Below are 19,963 nucleotides of genomic sequence, written 5' to 3'. Positions count from 1 at the left end.
CTAAATGTGGCGCGACACTCTGCATTTGGATGGCAAGCTTAGTACATTCAACTAAACATTTACTAGAACACGTTCAAAAAATTGACCTGGAATTGAAAAAATATGTGTAGTCAAATCACGAGCCATGGACACCAGGACCGTCGCTAAGCATGCATGTAAGAATGGGAGACAAAGCTTGTGAAATGAAGATCATCAAATTTGAAGAATACATGAGTCTTGCTAACCAAATAAAACACTGTTCCCCTCATCTGAAACTATATAGGAAGGGATTGATAAGACCTGAGTTATATGCAAATTCAAAGTTTTACTGGTCACACGTGAGACACCAAGTGGGAAACATCGCCAATTCACATTCGCAGAATATGAATCAAAGACTTGGAAAGGAGCATAAACTATCCACTTGTTAACTTCTTGATATCTACAGAAGCTGACTTCTTCATTGGAGCCTGGGTGCTTTTCTTTTTCTCTTTATTTTTTGAACGTTAAGAGCCTTGGGTGCTACATTGTGTTTCCTCATAGACGGTATGAGAAACACTGCCCGAAAGGTAATGGATGGGTAATCGAGTGTTAACGAGCATCAGTTTTGGGAAAGTAAAAGGCTATGTTCTAGAGTGGCTTAATTGATGTCAGATACAGTTCTTAATAGTCCACAACTTACATGTACCGCGTGTATGTTGTCTTAAAATGCAGTAGTTAACTAGTTGTGTAGTATCAGATATTTCTTTCAGTTTTCTTAGTTATATAAATGACACGGTATAATTTAGCTTCTTTTGTCAGGTAAGATTTTGTAAATCTTATCTTTTCTAATTTTTATTCTTGTTATGGTAGACGGGACAATTAAACGCGTAATACCGTGTTACCAAATTTACCCAATAAGTCCATTTTGTCACCTCGAGAATTTTATCCCATGGATAAAACTAAATTACTCCAGCTGGTATCTCTCAGTTAAACTTAAAGCAATAATAAATAATTAAAACATTGATACACCATGTTGACGCTGTTCCTGAGAGAACTACCAAAACCACTGGAACAAACCATTATAAGGAAAAAACGATTGCATATGACATTCAACAAAGTTGCATATGACATTCAATCGAGCAAGAACCCTAAAAATCAATTTTATCACACATATTAGATCCGGGACTTACCTGAATCCAAGAACAAAATCCACCAACAATCACTCCAAATCTTCACTCGACTGCCTTACACCATTTTCACTGCTTCTAGCTGCCGTTGATGCTGCAGATTGCTTCTTGTGTTTCCTGATCTTGGCTTTCTTGGCCTTCATTCTGCGTTTCTTCTCATTGGCATCAACCCATGTGTAGTCGGACGGAATGTTAAACGGGTCCATCTCGTCCCTGAAGCTACGACCCTCGTTGTCACTTGATTGGTCACCACGGTTCCCTTTCATCCATGAGATCCATGAAGTCGATCCTTCAGATTCTTTAGATTTTGAATCTTGGAAATGAGCTGGGCTAGAAAGTGGCGTTGAAAATTCTTCTGATGAAGCTTGTAGTTCCTCGAATTTTGTAAATGTTACTAAAACTCTGATCGTTGGCACGATAGGAATCGCAATCTGCAGTCACAAATGGATATTATATGATATTTGACAAAGTTCTATCATCACCATTATAAATGTCAGCAAATATAGGCTGTTAAGATGGATCTACATTCTACACTCATTTTCTAACTCGATAGAAGTTCAGCCAGAAAAATGGTCATGTTTAAAAGTCTGCCAACCTTTGATTTTTCAAGATATTAACAAACAAGATGACTAAAATGTTGTTCTTGGGAAGAAAAAAAGATACTTCGTGTGATATAAAGGTAGAAGTCTCTCGAATTAGGTTCGAAGAATAGGTATATAATTTTACCACTTGGTAATCAGTTTTGTTGCAGCTAGTATGAAATTGATGATATCCAAGATTCCAAGACCCCTCAAATAATCACACAGTCATTAGTACAAACACACCTGTTTTTTCCTTTTCTTTAGGCAATTTTATGATATAAATTGGGCATGAACTAGGAATCCGCGGATATCTACAAAGGAGGTGATTTGTACTTTAACAGAGAACAAAGTAATGAATAAACATGTGAAAAAAAGAATTTACCTTGACAGGGAACGTGCCGCTTGGTAGTTTGGTGGTTAGAAGCTCTCTTAATCTCCTAATGGCCTTAACCTTATTGGCTAAGATGTCAAGTAACGGCACAAGCTCCTCTGTTTTCAAAGGAAAATCAGGTGTCAACCAAAGAACCGGTCTCAACCCTTTCTTGTATTCACTTTCGTGTTTGGCATCCATTGAGGATCCTTTCTTTTTCTTCTTCTTCAGACTCTTATCTTTCCCTTTCTTGGAGTCACCACTCTCCTCAGCAGGAGTTTCATTAAGTTTCGAGAACTTCTTTAGAATCTTGGAATCCTCGGGATCATTGCCACCACTTTTTGAACCTTTTTTGTTCCAACCAAACCAACTTTTTTTATCTTTACTGTTGGATTCAGAATTTTCTAGTGAACCTGAGTCACTATTTTCATGGTTCATCTGTTCTTCATCTTCGCAAACATTTTCAGAATTTTCCATTTTAAGTGCTGAATTTAATTGGATCTTTTCTTCGGGTGTCAAAACATCATCATACTCATCATGTTCATTGTCACCTCCATTTTCCACTCCCCTTTCATTAGAGAACAACTCCTCATCCGTCATAGCACCAGGGACTCGTCTTGATTTCACGCTCACCATCACATGAAGCATATCATACACCTTACTTTTCCATGGTCCCACGGGTTCTGTCCTCTCTTGTCGTCTCCAGTTCAAATGAGGCACGAGCTCGGCCTGAGTCACATCAATTCCGGGCCTGTACATGTTAGTTTGAGACATCAACGCTACTTCATGTGCAACTTCGGCTTCTGATGGTTGCGCCCCAGCTCCTTCTAAAGCATTTGTTATCTCTTTCTCTTTATGAGAAAGAACAATTAAAGAACCTGGAGGCAAACAAACACTACCATCATCACGTGAATACCCATCTCCAAGAAACATAAAAGTTTGATCCGACCGTTGAATTCTGAACCCATCAAACCCCGCAAGTGTCATATCAGCCCTTAAATTCGACCCACGTTTCCAAATCCTATAAGTATCCGAAGGAGCAATCCTTCCAATAAACGGAATAACCGAACTCTCAAAATGAAAAGTTATCTCCATATAAAAATCACGAATCCTATTAGCAGAAGCCACAATACGTGGAAGCCTACGACACCATTTAGCCCACGCAAGTGGCTGATAATGTCGAGCAATAATCATAGCAATATTCTCTTCTCTATTACAAACAGCTTCTTGAAGAGCACTCCATCCATGCTCATTCTGAAGACTCCAATCAGCACCAGCCGCCATTAAAATATCCGCAGACACTGCATCCTTCATACGAACCGCAAGATGCAGAGGTGTTTCCCTACCCGGAACATCTCTCCGGTCAATCACAGCTGAAACAGCATCAGCATCTAACTCAGCAGCTACTGACTCAGCCTCACTATTAACCGTACCGGCCTTAGCTAACCTCGGAAGTCCAGCAATAAGCTTCTTAAGACCGGCATGGTCTCGTTGGACAACGGCTAAATGAGCCGGACTATGGGAATACTTTGAAAAATCTTCCATTAACTCTCTATGTTCTTAATTACCCAAAAAGCTTAAAACTTTACTATTTATAACCTAATTTTAGCCCACATTGTGAAAAACCCTAAAAATCTTGTAACTTAATCACTTCTGAAGCTAGAATCAAATTGGCCCTAAATCTGAGAACAAACAAAAACCCAGAAATTAAATTGCTAATTTTAACTAAAATAACAACGCCAACAACTTAAAATCAAAGATAACAGATCCAAGTTGGTAGCTTTACTTTATTACAGTTAATTAGTAGTAAACTGAAAGAGATATACAACAGTAAATAAATTTATAAAATAAAAAAAAAGATACCTAAAGGGGATAAATGGATCCAAATAGCTGGTGGGTATTGTTTGAAGAAGATCTTTTATGTGATGATAAGTGCATGTATATATATCTTCAGAGCATGTTACTCTTGTTCTTGTTGTTGTCCAGAGTAACTCATACACACAGCTCAGATCTCTCTCCTTTTCTCTTTCCTGGATTATTATATAAAAAGATACAGTATATAAATATGAATATATAATTAATATTAATATTAATATATAGATATAAATAAATATAGTAAGAAAATATAAATGTATAGATTTCACAGGATATGTGATGCGAATGAAGTTTAAAAGTGGAATATAAGGTTTAATTATTAGTACTGTTTTTCCTTTTGAACAAATTAGCTCTGTATATTTTTGACTTTACTGTTTTCCAGAAGTCAGAGGACAATAACTTGGATGGAGTATAGTAGCCTAGCATGCATTATCTCTTACGAGCATAGTACTCGCGTAATATGAGGACAATGAAAGTAACAGTGATGTGGTGACATCGACGAATGATGACGGCGGCGGCGACCGTTGGTGGCGACGGATGCATAAGTGGTATATGTATTTGACATAAAGATATTTGATTTAAAAGAGTATTTGATATCTTTTAGAAGATAATAGAATGATTGTGTAAGTTAATTCATTGAAGGTAAATAGTAATTTCGTATGTCTTAAAAATCTTAATTTTTTAACATAAAGGTATAATTTTTATATAGCAGTATAGATGAGTTTTTTTAATGCATCCTTTCATAATCTTATTTGTCTTTCTTGTTCAATGTTTATAGTAAATCAGTACATTATGAATTGTCAAGTAAACGCATCACTTGTTTTTAGCCTAGTCTATCAAACGTAAGCTAAATATATAGCCGGATAATTTTCGTGGTTTGCCCAATTTCAATAAATGTTCTTACTTTAAAAATTATATTGATCACTTTGTAGTCATCACTTCGATATACAAGAAGTTTAAAACTAGGTTGTTGTTAGTTCTTGTCACTTAAACGCCCACATGAGTGGCACGTCTATTTTTAGAGTATGAAAAAGTTATTTTAACTGAATAATAACACGTAAGATATTTCTCCTTAAATTTACGCCTCAGCTTGTCATAACTTAAGGATATCATCTATGTACTAACTACTAATCAAGTTCTCATTCCTATTCAATCACTTATGAATAATTCAATAATTTTATGAATATGTTAGTAAAGTAAAAGTACCATATGATTTGATTCTTTTAAAAGAAATTTTGATTATCACTTATCGATGATTAATAGAAGAATTTGTGTCACTGTCTTATTATTTTGGCGATCAAAAATAAGTGAATAAAGTTTTACTTGTTTCAATTGTTTATGAAATATGAGTTTTTATCTTGAAAATCAAAATATTTGTGCGACAAAAATTTTTTTTACCTTCTATTAAGTATCTACTTAATAAAAGTTTATGGAAAATGATATATCCACTTAAATATTACGGGGAGTTTACTCTAAGGTCTTCAGTTCGAGCCTTGGTAAGTTCTCCTCAACTGTATTTTCCAATTAAGAAGGTGGTGTAGTGATAAAGGCTATTTAAGATCCGTTTAGTAATGGAACCTTTCGTTGTACGATTAGCACGCATCATACGCGTCTGAGATAAAATTCACTTGTCAAAAAAATATTAGACTAAAAATCATTCTAAAACCATAAGATATTGACGTGTGGATTTCATCAAATCTCTTTCTTAATCTTATTCTTTAGTTTTACCATTTTTCATCATCTTATGATTTGGAGACTTTTTTGTTACTATTATAGGTTAAGGGTAAAATAAAATAACTATTATCATAAAACATGTAAGACACACTATAAATTTGACATGTGTCCCTTAATTATTTTTATCAATTAATATGAAAAGTTATAACAATAAAGGTAATACGGTATTTTGCAAATTAAAGATTTCTTACAGCTTTACTTATCACTAATGGATCCTTATTTTTCTCAACAAAGATTAATCCATTTACTCCCTTATTCCAATTCAAAAACAATTTTAGATCCGTCCAATCCATTCTCATCTCCATATCCTTTTTTTTTTCTTTTCTTATTTTCATATTTGCTTAAACAATTTCAACTTCTTTTAATATTATTATTAATATTAGATGAATGTGGAAAAAAAAATGACTGACATCGAAATCACTGTTGCTTCACCACCGTGACAACCTTCCCCGCTGGCAAACCACCACCACAGTAACTCTCTCCTGCCGAGGTACCACCAATAGTCGACACTCTTATCTGTATCTTTCATTAAAAACCCTCAGTATATCTCTATATATATCGTTACTGGTCTACTTCAATCAGGTTATTCTATAGTTTTATATGTTGTTGAATAATTTCCTATTTGTTATTGTTTAAATAGAGGATGATATATGAAAAGTGGAACCATTTGTTTTTCAATCTACGGAGTGAGACGCAAAGTATATGAATTTGGATTTGGAACATCAAAGTTAATCATGGTGCATCTTTTTTTTCTTGTATGTCATCAATGTTAATCATGGTGAAGGTTGAAGATGGATTATCAAAGTTAATCAAAATGTATCAATGTGCATCAATTAACTCATTGATAAGATGTCATCAAAGTTAATGTTGTGCATCAATAGTTATACATTAATGGTTGTGAATCAAAAGTTGTCCTTGTGCATCAACGATTTTGTTATTTCATGTCGTGCATCACAGTTTTTAATCCACATATGTTATTCAAAGTTCTTTGTTTTTGTTTCTTTATTTGTATCAAACTTCTGTATATATATTTTTTAATATAAAAAGAGAAGAGAGTAATAATCATAAAAAAAGAAATGAAAAATTAAGAAGAAACGGGGGAGACAAATAGAGTAAATGACATATATGTCCTTGATTATTAATATTTTAATTTTTAAAGATTTAATTAACTTAAATTTTGATCTATTTGTTCTAATGGCTAAAATATTATCTTATTTGTTTTACCATAATAGTTATTTTATAATAACTAACCTCTAAATAAATAATCATTCATCATTTTCCAAAATTTAAATATGAAATTTGAGATCACTTTTTGACCACTATATAATTTAATTCATTCATTATTATTGGCAATCGAAATTTATAATTTATCAAGTGAGTGCAACCGTGCAAGTGTCACCATGTGGCATTGGCATCAAACTTTCACCAACCAAATTTTCTTTCACTAAATAATTGAGTATGAACAAACTTTAGGTAGCAAGTCATCCAAATTACTATAGATAGAATGTTGCATATAAATAACCTAAAAATAAGCAGGTCACACAACTAAATAAATGGGGACAACATTCCAACATCAATATCCCTATTTACTTATTCTTATTTTTCAAAGAACCTTTCAATTAGGATGACTCGTAACAATTGAGATGGTTGGGTCATCCCTTTTGGAGGTATTTTTGCAAAAGTAAGAGTGAAGAAAATCTTAATCTTAATTTTAATATATATTATAAGACAGTTGAACTAATGACTTATTAACTAATCAAATCGTTCAATTTTATCAAATTGACTTCCGCTTATGTCATTATTTAGATAAACTATAAATTAAAAATCCTAATAATAATTATCCAATTATATTATTATAATATTATTTATATTAATTTGTAGAAAAAGTTTCATTAATTTACACTTTTTTGTTTTCCATCAAAAATTTACACTTTTTAGCCCTCAACACTTAATCTATATTTATTTTTAACCATCAACTTGAGAGGATTTTTTAAAATTTTCTTAAAAACGTTACAAAAAGTATTCATATATATTTTTTTAAGTTACAATTGTTACTTAAATCAAGAGTCCTAATTGTTATCAAAGAAATTAAAAACAATCATAATTGTTATCTAATTATCATAAGACAGAAGATTGAAAAAAGAGCCTGCATCATGACCACATACATATACTTAAATGTCAAGTATAAGATCACAAGTATAGTTATATTTTAACTCTTAACTATATTTTAATAATAATATTACATTATGAGTATAACTGGTTTCAAAAACTTTTATAATAGGAAAATTATTGTAGCATATGCCTTGTGGAATGACTACGTTAAACAATTCCATCAATATGTCTCAGCTAATAATGACAGTGACGAGCATGCGATTATTGTACTACAACTTGCACATTATAACACTTAGAATCGTATATCTTCAAAATTATAAGATTTTATGAATTAAATGTATGAAGATCTAATATTGATAATATCGTAAACCTCGTGTCCAGTGTTGGACACGGGTCTAAAATATAGTATAACATGTATCCGCCTTAAGTTAATAAATGTGCTGTTAGCGAGTTACTCAATACTTATTATCTCAAAATTTGATTTAATATCATCACATCGCATACGTATAGAACATTAAACTTAAACTCGTAATTGACCGAACAATAAAAGTAACGGTAGACGCCAAATTTATCTAGCTATAAAACAAACGTACACATGTTACTCGAGTTGGTAATAAAAATGTGAATTGTCGCATACTTTTGTACTATGACTTGCAAGCCTCGGGAAAACTACATGTATCCAATTTCTATAGAATTTTAAAGTAAGGGATAACTGCAGAAAATAGAAAGCACATTTCGACCAATTCTTGAAAATAGCAGTGACCTTTAAAAGTTTTACTTTTTAGAAATGAACTTTTATTTATTCCTGAACCTAAATTTTGATTATATAGATTTCCGTTGAATCTCTTCCTATTTCAAGCATTGAAAAGCTGTGTATGAAGATCTTAAAGAAGACATAGATCTGGTTCTAGTTCATCTATCTCAAGATTAAAAATCTTTGAAATTAGATGCTAAAACGTCATCATTTTAGCCAGAGGAAAATCCTAGGGATGTTCAAGGTGAGACGAGAGTTTCATAGGCCGGATCTGGACCGTTTAAGAATAGTTCGTCGACAAATGACATAGATCCAAATAGCGCAGGTCCAGTGGTTAGCTCGAACTCGAACAGACGGCTAACGGCTTCTAAAATTAGTTGAAAAAATCGAGAAGAAACCACCTCCAACAATGCTGTCGTCGGTGTTGGAGTAATCCGACAATAAATGAGTTTATTACTAGAAAGTAAAACTTTTAAAGGTCATTGCTATTTTCGTAAATTGGTCGAAATGTCCTTTCTATTTTTTGTTGTTATAACGTATGCCACGTCATCAGAAAATGCCACGTAATCGAAAAGTGTCCATGTCATCATATACGTGTGTCAAATGTTACTATTTTCGGGAATAAATGAAAGTTCATTTCTAAAAAGTAAAACTTTTAAAGGTCACTACTATTTTCGTAAATTGGTCGAAAGGTGCTTTATATTTTTTGCGGTTATCCCTTAAAGTAACTATGGGTATGTTTTATAATTTCTAGCAACTAGCTTATAACTTATGAACTTTTCGAAGAAAAAAAAAAGCTTACAAGTTATCAATAATGCCATGGAAGTACCCAAACTTCCATCCACAATTACAAGCACCCAAACTTCCATCCCCAATTACAAGCACAACGGTGAAAATGGGTTCATCGGCTTTGCATTATTGAGTGTTTCAGAGAATTCATCAAACGTGCTGAAAGGTAGATTTGCAGATTGTGTAAACCAGAATGGGACGCATTAAAATTTTATACATTAGCCAAAACTAATCATATATATGATCCAACAAAATGATTTATGCACGTACGAGGGGGAAATAATATCTATACAAGGGGGTCACATTGTAAGAAAATGGTCCAATGTACACGTACCCAAATGGCAGGTCTTGATTAACAAAGTAATGGACCAACAACAGTACAAAAATCAAAAGGCCCCCATTAAGAGCACTCACTATGTATGTGCCGATTTGTATAAACATATTTACATACATATGTGTATATTCATTTGTGTATGTACATAAAAAAATAAAACATAGTGTTATAAGGATGAAGGGTGTCTTCTTCTTCTTCTTCTTCTTCTTCTCTTGTTAACTGTTGTTAGGCCTGTGCTTATAGGCAGGCCGTCTTCAGGACTTCTTGCCTGCCACATCAGCATCACATTTCTCATGACACTTACTACCTATAAGGACAACTTCTTCAAAACTTCTTCACCACATTATCAATTCTTTTAACATTTTTTTATAACTTTATATATATTTAACATTAAAACACACTTAATTAATTGAAAAAACACATTTTATTATTAAACCACACCACACTTAATTAAAAAAAGTTACAACAAGGATTAAAAAACATAACGATTGTTCATAACGACAATTTATTTTAAAACATAACAACAACAACACAATAACATAATAACTACTCGTTGCTCTCGTTCTCGTCGTCACTGCCACCCATCTCTAGAAACTCATCCCCATACTCATCCATCAAAGACTTACGATAATTAAGAAGCGCTTTCAACTGCCTCCTAGGCATACATGTGGGCACCGGGTTCTGAAGAAAGTTAAACGCATCCATAACTTCCTTCCTGCGACGAGAAGCTTTCATTGCCTTCCGATCCTCTTCAAACTTCTTTCGATCTTCCTCTGATTTCTGTAGCGATTCCCTCTGTAACTTAAGCATCTCGTCGAGCTTCAGTAGCGCCTCTGACCCGGTGGATGATCTACTAGAACCTGCATCAGAACTTTGGGATAACTTTTTGCTAACATTACGCCCCAATGGTCTCTTAATGGGGTCATCTCCAAACAAGTCGTCAACAGCCGGGTTTTGTGTCCCCGGCTCACCGTCGTCACCCACGCCGCTTGCTTTTGTAACCCGTGGTCATTCCAAAACGTTGGAAAACCTTTTAGGATTTCCCAACACTTCTCAAACGCAAATCTACTCGGCCCATACTCCCGCTTGTCTTGTTCTTGGACGACATCATAAATATGCTTCTCGTCCGCCCCGCTTTGACGTCTTTCGTCACTAAACCTTTTAAACACAGTCCCAAAGTTCTTACAACTGGATTTGATTTTGTTCCATTTGCCATGAAGTTGACTTATGTTACGGTAACCTTCTTTTGATGCGGTGTTAAAGAACCTCTCAATTGTTGTCCAAAACACGCTTTCCGTTTGCCCATTCCCTTTGATGGTGTCCTCGGTAGCATGCACTCAACTCCTAGTCAATATCACACATTCGTTTTCGCTCCACTTCTTCTTCTCTGCCACCTCCTTGCCTTTTTTCGTCAATTGCTTTGCCGATTTTGCGATTTCGTCTTCTACAGGTTTGGCAGAAGCGACACTAGTTCCCGCTCTTTCATTTTCAGCTTCGTCGTCAACGGGAATCGGTTTCTGTTGTGGTGGTAGTGGTGTTTCCGCGGCTGCTGCGTGTTACATCATTTGAGCAGCTTGCCATTGTTGCAATAACAAAAGATTGTTGGCACTATTTATACCCTCGATTGGGTTGTACCCAAGATTATTGTAAAACGAACTAGAATACGGGTTGACATTATACGATGGTGAACCGTAGTTGAGTGGGAATTGGGAGTTGGAAGATTGACCTTGTGGGTTCGAGCTTGACATTGCCGGTGATGGTGGTGTAGGAAAGTCAAGAAGATTTTAAAGCATGTCATCGCCAATATTCTTGTTTTTGTGTTGATTTTGGGTGTTTTTCTTAGGCATGGTTTGGTTGAGGATTTTAGGTGTTGATTTTCGGTTGTAAAATGTGAAGAAGGAAGAGGTATGGTTTGTTTTTTTTTTACAGTGGTATGTGCTAAAATGAAGAAGACGATCAAATGTAGCCGTTTAAATTTTGAAATTTTTTTTTTTAATTGGACTACACGTGATTAAGGTGGCCCACAAGGAGCGTCCAAGAGTGTTCTCCGTGAAGAAGTTTTGGCGGGATGCAGAAGAAAGAAGATGGCGTTCAATAAGGAGGTTGCGTCTTGGGAGCATTGGGACGCACGAAGAAGGTGCTATAAGCATCTGCCTTATGCTTTTCCTAGTCTGTGGTCACCTTTTTGTTGTTTTTGTTCTTGCATGCTAAATAAGCATAAAAGTTTTTCTAGCTAGATCTGCCCACGGCTGGCCGGCTTCTACTCTGAGCTTGACTGATCAAGCTGGGATTATCAATTATGCATTCATCATCCATATCCATTTTGGTTCATCCATGATCCTATCGACCAAAAATGAATCGGATGAAATGCATGTCCACTGGTCGGGGCCACCCAAATTTGTATGCATCTCAAAATAAAAATTTACTATTAAAATCAACATATTAATTTCATAATATTACTTCGAACACTTTTTCGGTTTTTCCTGATAATTAGAGTCTTAAAATCCCATATAAAAAACTAATTATAAAATTGTCATCTAGTTAATATCATACATTGATAACACAATTCTAAAAGTACATATTTAATTTGAACCGGATAGAATATAAATGAACATCTTACTAAATAATAAATAAGTTGGTCAGAGAAACTATGTATATGTGCAATTTAAGCATCCATATCCGCGTAGGATTAATGTCAAGCCACTTCATTTCCTCGTCACGTGCATACTACCCGACTCTTTCTTGACTGATACCGACTGAACAAAAATGTACCATACACACAATTTTAACCAGTTAATCGGACCCTTTGATTTTGTTGGTAACTGTTTACGAATACAATACAATACAAAAAAAAAAAAACATGTTACTTGAAGTGGTTATCGAAATGTGAGATCCCACATAATTTTCATGTTAACCCCCCAGAATGAGCTCATCGTATCCAATATATGTAGAACAAAGAGTAAATATTGGGCTTCTCAAGATTTTCTTGCAACTAGCTCACAGGTGATCATATCCTCTATGGAAGTAGCAGAACTTCCAGCCCCAATTACAGGAACAACATTGAAAATGGGTTCTTCGCAAGTCTTCATCTTTTTGCTCGTTTCAGCAAATTTATCGTATGATCTTTTGAAGATGAATGACAATGTTTCATGGGAGATAGCCTGGCTTGTTGAAAAGTAAATTCGCATGTTCTGCAAAACAGAACAGGGATGTATAAGCATTACATTGATATTGGATATACTTGCACCGAAAGAATCAGCCCCGCATATTACTACTAATTATTATTATTATCTATAGATATACAAGGAAAACATTATAAAATGGGGTCAGAATGTATGAATGTACAGTAACGATCCAACGAGGTCTGGACAAAGTGAAGGACCAGCAAGAGTACACATACATCAAAAGGCCCCATTACGATTTACGACTCACACTACGTGCATTGTTGTATAAACACATCTACTTTCAAATCACCATATACGTCACCCCAACTTTCAAAAAGAATCGATTAAGTCACTTTAACATTTTTTAAGTTTAATAAAATCACTCGACTTCATTTGTCTTATTTCAAAAAATATATATTAAACACGAACCAGTAAAGAAAGACGAAAAAAAGGTCTGTGCCCGGAAAAATGAAATTGACAGAGTGACAGACTATTAAACACAAAAGTTGTTAAATTAATTGATCGAACTCTTTTCCAAAGTTGGGGAGATTTATTTTTAAGGGTTTCCCTGTTCATGCAGATATGAATTTGTGTACTTATATATCCACATACGTGCGTACCTATGTGTACTTGTCATTTCATCTACACGGTGTTGGGGCAATGGAGGTGATTAAGGTCATACTATAATGGCGTGGCTTGTGAGTTGAACTGAAAATGTAACGTTAAGAAGACACTTACCGTTACATCGTCCCAAGAGAAGTAGCTCTGTAAGAGAACTTTATCAAGACGGAGTACACAAAATTTTGCAACTCTTTCCATTTTCTCCTCGATAGTAATCGCCGGAAGATCATCAGCATCGGAACATATCTTCTCAGCAATTTCAGATGTAATGGACAAAATGACCACACATATTCTGCCATGAATAAGACACTTTTGAAGACACTCATCATGCCATTTTTCTGATTGAAAACAAATATCAAATGGAATCCCTTTATGTGTTAACATAACATGATCGTCATCAACTTCCTCGGTTTTTGTAACATCCTCAACAAAGAGCATGGGCTTCACCTCAACAAAAGCTCTACCACATTACAACCAAAATAATTTTTAGTTTCATATACCTGAGAGAGTTTCCATTAGCCTTTTGTTAGGCCCTTTATTCCATTTATAAGTTCAATTCAGAAACAAAGGCGCACCTTTTTGGCAGATCAGGGACAAACACATACAAGAAGACTGGATTTAGGACTCCAGAAAGACGTTTTTGATCCAAATTTAGTAGCTTCATCTGACCAAGAATAGCTTTTTGCTTTTCTTCCATGCTGACTCTGTCCAGGGTCAAGGTAGACTTTGAACAATAAATGACAAACGATATGGCAGATGTACCTATTGAGCAGTTGAACGACTCTGCAATAGCTTCACTGTTTACCAGGGCTTGTTCTAGTTCAGCAGTGGGGCCCCCACTACATAGTGACATGGTAGGAGGGTCAAGTCCCAATTGCCCGGCCATGTGAAGTACCTCTTTATGCAAAGTCGCCTACAAAAGAGCAAATTGTAACCACATAAGGAATTTCTCAAAGATATATTATGTTACCAATGAAGGGTATTGTAACAGCTATGTTACCTGGCTATAAGGTCCAATGCAACTAGGAGCCCATGAAGAGATGCTTTGAACATGAAGTACTTTCTTAGTTTGATCATTTGCTACCAGCACTTCCACATAAGCCTTCCCGAGACCAACTTGATGAAGAGGAAGTTCGATTGTACTGCGGGATGGCACGCCAAACCGACATTTCTCCTGAGTTATGAAACTCACATATGTTTCATTTGCAATAGCAAACATATTCATATCTGAAACGTACAGGTGAATGTAAACTACATTCTCCCAAGAAAAACCAATTTCGCTAAGCTGTGATTCAATTTTCAGTAAAATGATCTTCAAATCCTCCTGCAGACCTGCCTCAACAGAAGATATACATTCAAGATGTTAGGATAAGAATTAAGGAAGCACAAGTTAACTGGGTAATTTCTAATTATAAGAATAGCTCACCCACTGAAGTTCCATTCGAGTCCTGCAGCCAGCAACATATAGAGAAAGTATTCTTCATTTTAGTTTTTGACATATGAGGTTTATGCTTTTCAAGTTCAGCCACATCATAGGCAAAATCGGATGACTGGCTCTTGAGTTCAGATATATCTGGAGATTCGTTTTGTACTTCAATTATAGAACCCATATTCTCCAGATTGAAACCATTACTTGTGTTAACATCACTTACAGAAGCAGATTTAGATTTATCTTCACAATGGAAGGTTAAGGGGTGAAGGATCCCCACAGGAGCGATGGGATTTGAATCATGAAGTACAAGTTGAAACTCATCTAGAACAATTCGAGCATACTGGAAGAAATCAAAGGTAAAAACACAAAGATGAACAGAAAGATACATAGATACTATGAGTCACCAAAAAAACCACAATTCATATGAAAGACTTACTTTAAAAAGGGGACAATCAAGAGTCAATGTTTCATATTCTCCCCCTTCACCACATACATTACTACCATATAACCTGCCAAAAAAAAAATGCTAATTACTCTAAAGACTGGTAATAAGAGCAAGTCAAAAGTCATTCAAGCAAACAACATACTCATTTAACTTAAGAAGGTGTGGCCATAGGTATGACATCTCTTTTCCCAAGTGCTTTGAAGGATTTAAACCAACAGCTGCAACCTACAATTGTTTTAGGGGATTGATGTCAGGTTAGATGACTACTAGAAGGGGAGCAACACGTCTAATAAAGAGTAAATTCAGAGTGAAAAATCAGAGCATTATACCTTTACTGTGATAGCGATAATGCCAGTTTCAATCTGATTTTGGCCCAGGAAAAAAGAAATTGAGCAGAGAAAATGCTTAGTACAGGTAAAGATCATTTTACAAGATATTTCATATAAGATAAAAAAAAACGCGTAGGTACCATTTTCTGTAAGAGCAGTGATTGATCCAACTTCCATAAATATGCTAGAGAAATGAGCCCAAGTCTTGAACAAACATTTTCTACTCGTAATCTTTGATAGTCGGAAGCAATTGCACCAGACGAGACTGCTGTTATAGAAGGTATCTGTTTTTTAACTTCTTTTAACAGGATAAACATGTCCTCTACTTCATCACCTGGAGTCGTGTCGTAGCTTAGGTCATGGCGCCTATATATTCAGCAATTTTTTAAATAAGAAGAGATAATAATAGAGTCCTTTGTTAATCTAGACAGTGCATAACATAAAATTCAGACCATAAAAAACTTTGAAGATATGAAATCAACACGCAACTACCTAATGCAAACCCCAAGTTTCTAAATGCCATAACCAATTAAACTGAAGAGAAAATCATAAAAGAATGCTGTGGAATACGTAACATTACGACAAGTTGATTTAATGAACAAGATATTTAAACTCAAGTGTGGCTTTCTTGAGATAACTTTAGGTCTTGCTTGCCTCTTTTTTTTAGTTTAATTTTTCGGCACAATTAATAGTATATCAAAGACATTACAGTTCTTCTGTAGATCTGTAATGTCATATACCTGTAGAATTGGTCATTTCACAATAGTTTGATGACTGATTGTATGATAAAACAGGGATAATCAGATTGAAGTACTAAGTTTTTAAGATTATAAGTACATATAACTCTACCACTTACCCAACAAAAAAAAGTTACAGTTAAGAAGAACAAGATAAACATGTAAACGATATATTTTCTAAAGAACTTCCATGCATTTCTTTGGAAGCGTATATTTACCAAAAATATAACTAAAAATAGCACTGCTGAAAGGGTTCCACTTAAATAACTTGCCTGGTGGATCCTTGTATTCTCCGTCTAAACAAAGGCACTCCCATGCAATTCGCATAACTGACAACAATTTGATGGCCAACCTGAGACATATCAAGCAATTTGACCAAGTAATTAGTTTAGCACATAATAGTAATCAAACTGTGTTGCAATACAATCTCAAACATGTTTGCCTCAATATTAATGTGAATATCTTTTATGGTTAGTCCAAAACATTTGAGGTATGGTTATCTTTAACAATGATAGTCCCTAAATAGAAATTAACGATTTTTCTTAAACCAAATGGAGTAAAACTGCCCGACAAAATCGTGAAAACATAGTCAAAGATAATACAAATGTTCCTAAGCAACATAGGTAATTGTATAACTGGTACAAAATTGACATTAAGTACCAATTCATGTTCCCATAACTTTCAAGTTTCAAAATGAGGGCATTCAATCTTCATGACATAAAAGAGTGCAGACTATTTGGCCGTGTCTTCATATCCTTTTTAACCTAACCTTAACAAAGATTCCCAACCTATGAGAGTCATGATCCCTTCCTAATTGGTAAGATATGCAAGTTTCGTTTCCAACAAGCCAACTTTCCCTTGGTATGGAAAAATAACAGTACATCATGAACAGGAACATGAATATCTAACATTGACACAATAGAACTGGTTTGTATGTAGGGAGTACACTAGGCTTACTAGAGAGGAAGATGTTTGTAGATGCCACTAACGATTGTGCAGATGTAAGGGATAAATCTCTTGAAGCCCCCTTCCATGCTCTACATGCAAGGATACTAACTAAAATATTCACCAGATTATCATTTTAGATACTACATAAGGTAATTTTATTTACATTTTTTTGAACAGCACATAAGGTATTTGAGCTTGGCATGTACAAGAGAGATAAGAGATTGACTTGTTCAGAATGAGGTATTCATAGGATTAACATTCTAAATACTACACGAGGTATTTGAACTTGGCATGTACAAGTAAAATATGAGATTGCTTTTTTCAGACAGGGTATTAAGACCAATATGCTATCATGTAAACCTCCTTATGGTATGTGTGTGTGTGTGTGTGAGTGTATATATATATATATGGGGCCAATCAAATGAAACATGGTGTAAACACTTGAAAATTTTATTTTGATGCATTAAAAGTCCATAAAACTAACTTAGTGTATAACTAATTATCATTATTTAAGTGTTTAACAACACATTGATCTGTCAAAATCGAGAAAATCATGTTTTTTGTTTTATACATCCATCTTGGATGCATATTCATCAAAATGGATCCACAAAACAAAAAACGTGATTTTTTTATTTTGACAGATCAATGTGTTGTTAAACACTTAAATAATGATAATTAGTTATACACTATGTAAGTTTTATGGACTTCTAATGCATCAAAATGATGATTTTAAGTGTTCTCACCGTGTTCTCATTTTAAGGGTGTTTGGGGGGTGGGGTCCCAATCACCCGTAATCATAAGCAATGTTTCCAAATGATCCTGAATCCAATATAGAGTAGCTTGGCCCAACCCATGACTCCTGGTAATCATGTAGCCTATAGTACCCAATTGCCATGTCTGTACATAGAGCATACTATTCTTATACCAGAGATACGATATCATACAAACTCTTATCATTATGAAAAAAAATATTTGTGACCTCATGAGAGGAGGACTTACAGTTTGATACATGTAGCTATCAAGCTCATCCACAGAATCATTAGCCGGTAACAAGTTTGCCAATGCAACAACCTACAGTACACGCATTTTATATGTAAAATTAAAATTCGCTACATATATGCACCAACATATAGACATGGAGAGTGCCAGTAAAGCAGATGTACCTCGTGGCCATACTCGATACATTTCATCATGGCAAAGCAGCTGTCTTTGCCACCACTTACTAACCCTACCACCTTCATCTTCTCTTCACAATACAATTCAGCCAATGATTCCAACTAAGCTAGAAAGTTAGCAGCATCGTTAGAGCAAATACTATGCACGTGTATATGTTTTACTCATGAACCCTACTTTCAACTTATATAAGTTCAAAATCATATAAACCTTTTTAGTTTCAAATCACACTCCCAATTTATTTATTTTTAAATATCGTCTTTCAGCTATTTAAATCATGATTATGAGACTGTTGTCACACCAGTTATCATTCTTATTTCATCATTTTGATACATACATACATACACACATACATACAGTTTGATATGTAAAGTTATTACTAAACTCAGAAGTAAAATTAAGTTTATAGAACAAAACAAAAACAAAAAAACATACTTTGTAGAAGTTAAACTAGTGATCGGAGAGACAGCAAAGCAGGCGGAGCAACGGCGAGTGGAATTGGGAGATTCGGGTATTGGAATTGAAATGAGTGATAGATGTTGAAGGAAGGATTAAATTCTGATTCCTGCAAATATATTAATAAAGAAAGAAAGTGTGCTTGACTGCTTTCACTTGACAGTGACCGCCATATTTTCCGGCGACTTTGACTGACCAAAAATAATAAGGGGGGTGTTTGTGATCTCGCTTCATTTATGAAAATAATTTTTAAAAAAATTACCACACCATGAAAAAAATGTTACTCGATTTTTACGGGAGAATTTGATATTTACTCAAAAAAAAATAAAAATACACCCTAATATCATATTTACCCAAATTTTATTAATAATTTCATATTTACCCAATTTTAATTCACATTTTATCAAATCTATCCAAACAACTTATAAAATAATTTATAACCAAATTTATATTATTAAATCTCTAGAGAATAAATAACATAGAATTAATGAGTTATGTACACAGATCGTTATGTACTCATGTGCAACAAAAAACAACATTAAAAAAAGTAGCACTATTTTTTTATTTCTTTTCTTTCTATTAATACTTTACCATGAAACAACTAATGCATCATACAAAGATAGTGATCTATGTAGCTAACAAACAACTCCTGTCATTACTACAAACACAACTTTGGTAGTAGAACACAATAGCTAAAAACAAAAGAAATGCCCAGAGACCAAACATGTTTGCAAAGTTTGTGACCATACAAAAGAAATGCGAACAAACTTTATAGTAAAAAAAACGGTAGATTGATAAAATAAAAAAAATTTAAAAAAATGAAAGCATGCAGGTTGTAATCCTTGTCAGATCAGTTGCAGATTAACAACACCTTCTAACTGAGAAGAATACACACTATTCGTTTTATTAGAACTCAATGAGCTATTTGCAAAATAACAAGCTCATATTGCACATCTTTCATTGA

At 34.4% G+C, this 19,963-nt stretch overlaps 2 protein-coding genes across 3 annotated transcripts; both read right to left on the bottom strand.

The window, feature by feature from the left end:
* Positions 1-945: 945 nt before the first annotated feature.
* LOC122603961 (ankyrin repeat domain-containing protein 13C) lies at positions 946-4,147 on the bottom strand. The gene is made up of 3 exons (XM_043776828.1): positions 3,960-4,147; positions 2,109-3,778; positions 946-1,576 (listed from the first exon to the last, which is right to left on the bottom strand). The coding sequence occupies exons 2-3, from the start codon at positions 3,639-3,641 to the stop codon at positions 1,178-1,180; spliced, it is 1,932 nt and encodes a 643-aa protein (XP_043632763.1). The 5' UTR covers positions 3,642-3,778; positions 3,960-4,147; the 3' UTR covers positions 946-1,177.
* Positions 4,148-12,318: 8,171 nt separating this feature from the next.
* On the bottom strand, positions 12,319-19,185 carry LOC122605943 (diphthine--ammonia ligase). Of its 2 annotated transcripts, none has more exons than XM_043778910.1 (13): positions 18,979-19,185; positions 18,534-18,652; positions 18,370-18,441; positions 16,695-16,774; positions 15,826-16,051; positions 15,686-15,718; positions 15,499-15,581; positions 15,348-15,420; positions 14,906-15,251; positions 14,480-14,811; positions 14,055-14,392; positions 13,597-13,939; positions 12,319-12,885 (listed from the first exon to the last, which is right to left on the bottom strand). In XM_043778910.1, the coding sequence occupies exons 2-13, from the start codon at positions 18,609-18,611 to the stop codon at positions 12,670-12,672; spliced, it is 2,220 nt and encodes a 739-aa protein (XP_043634845.1). In that variant the 5' UTR covers positions 18,612-18,652; positions 18,979-19,185; the 3' UTR covers positions 12,319-12,669. The 2 variants fall into 2 exon arrangements, with proteins under 2 accessions (XP_043634845.1, XP_043634846.1); XM_043778911.1 differs by having other exon boundaries at positions 18,534-18,647.
* Between the last annotated feature and the right edge of the window lie 778 nt (positions 19,186-19,963).

This window comes from Erigeron canadensis, chromosome 6 (assembly GCF_010389155.1).
Source record: "Erigeron canadensis isolate Cc75 chromosome 6, C_canadensis_v1, whole genome shotgun sequence".
In the NCBI taxonomy this organism is placed as follows: domain Eukaryota; kingdom Viridiplantae; phylum Streptophyta; class Magnoliopsida; order Asterales; family Asteraceae; genus Erigeron; species Erigeron canadensis.
This window is presented reverse-complemented; position numbering and strand designations above follow the sequence as displayed.

Coding starts and splice junctions, on each gene's coding strand:
- LOC122603961 (XM_043776828.1), bottom strand. CDS start 3,641: ATGGAAGATTTTTCAAAGTATTCCCATAGTCCGGCTCATTTAGCCGTT. Junction 1,577..2,108: donor GCGGCACGTTCCCTGTCAAG/GTAAATTCTTTT, acceptor TTGTGACTGCAG/ATTGCGATTCCTATCGTGCC.
- LOC122605943 (XM_043778910.1), bottom strand. CDS start 18,611: ATGAAGGTGGTAGGGTTAGTAAGTGGTGGCAAAGACAGCTGCTTTGCC. Junction 18,442..18,533: donor GTATCGAGTATGGCCACGAG/GTACATCTGCTT, acceptor CGTGTACTGTAG/GTTGTTGCATTGGCAAACTT. Junction 15,252..15,347: donor TTGATTGTCCCCTTTTTAAA/GTAAGTCTTTCA, acceptor GATTTCTTCCAG/TATGCTCGAATTGTTCTAGA.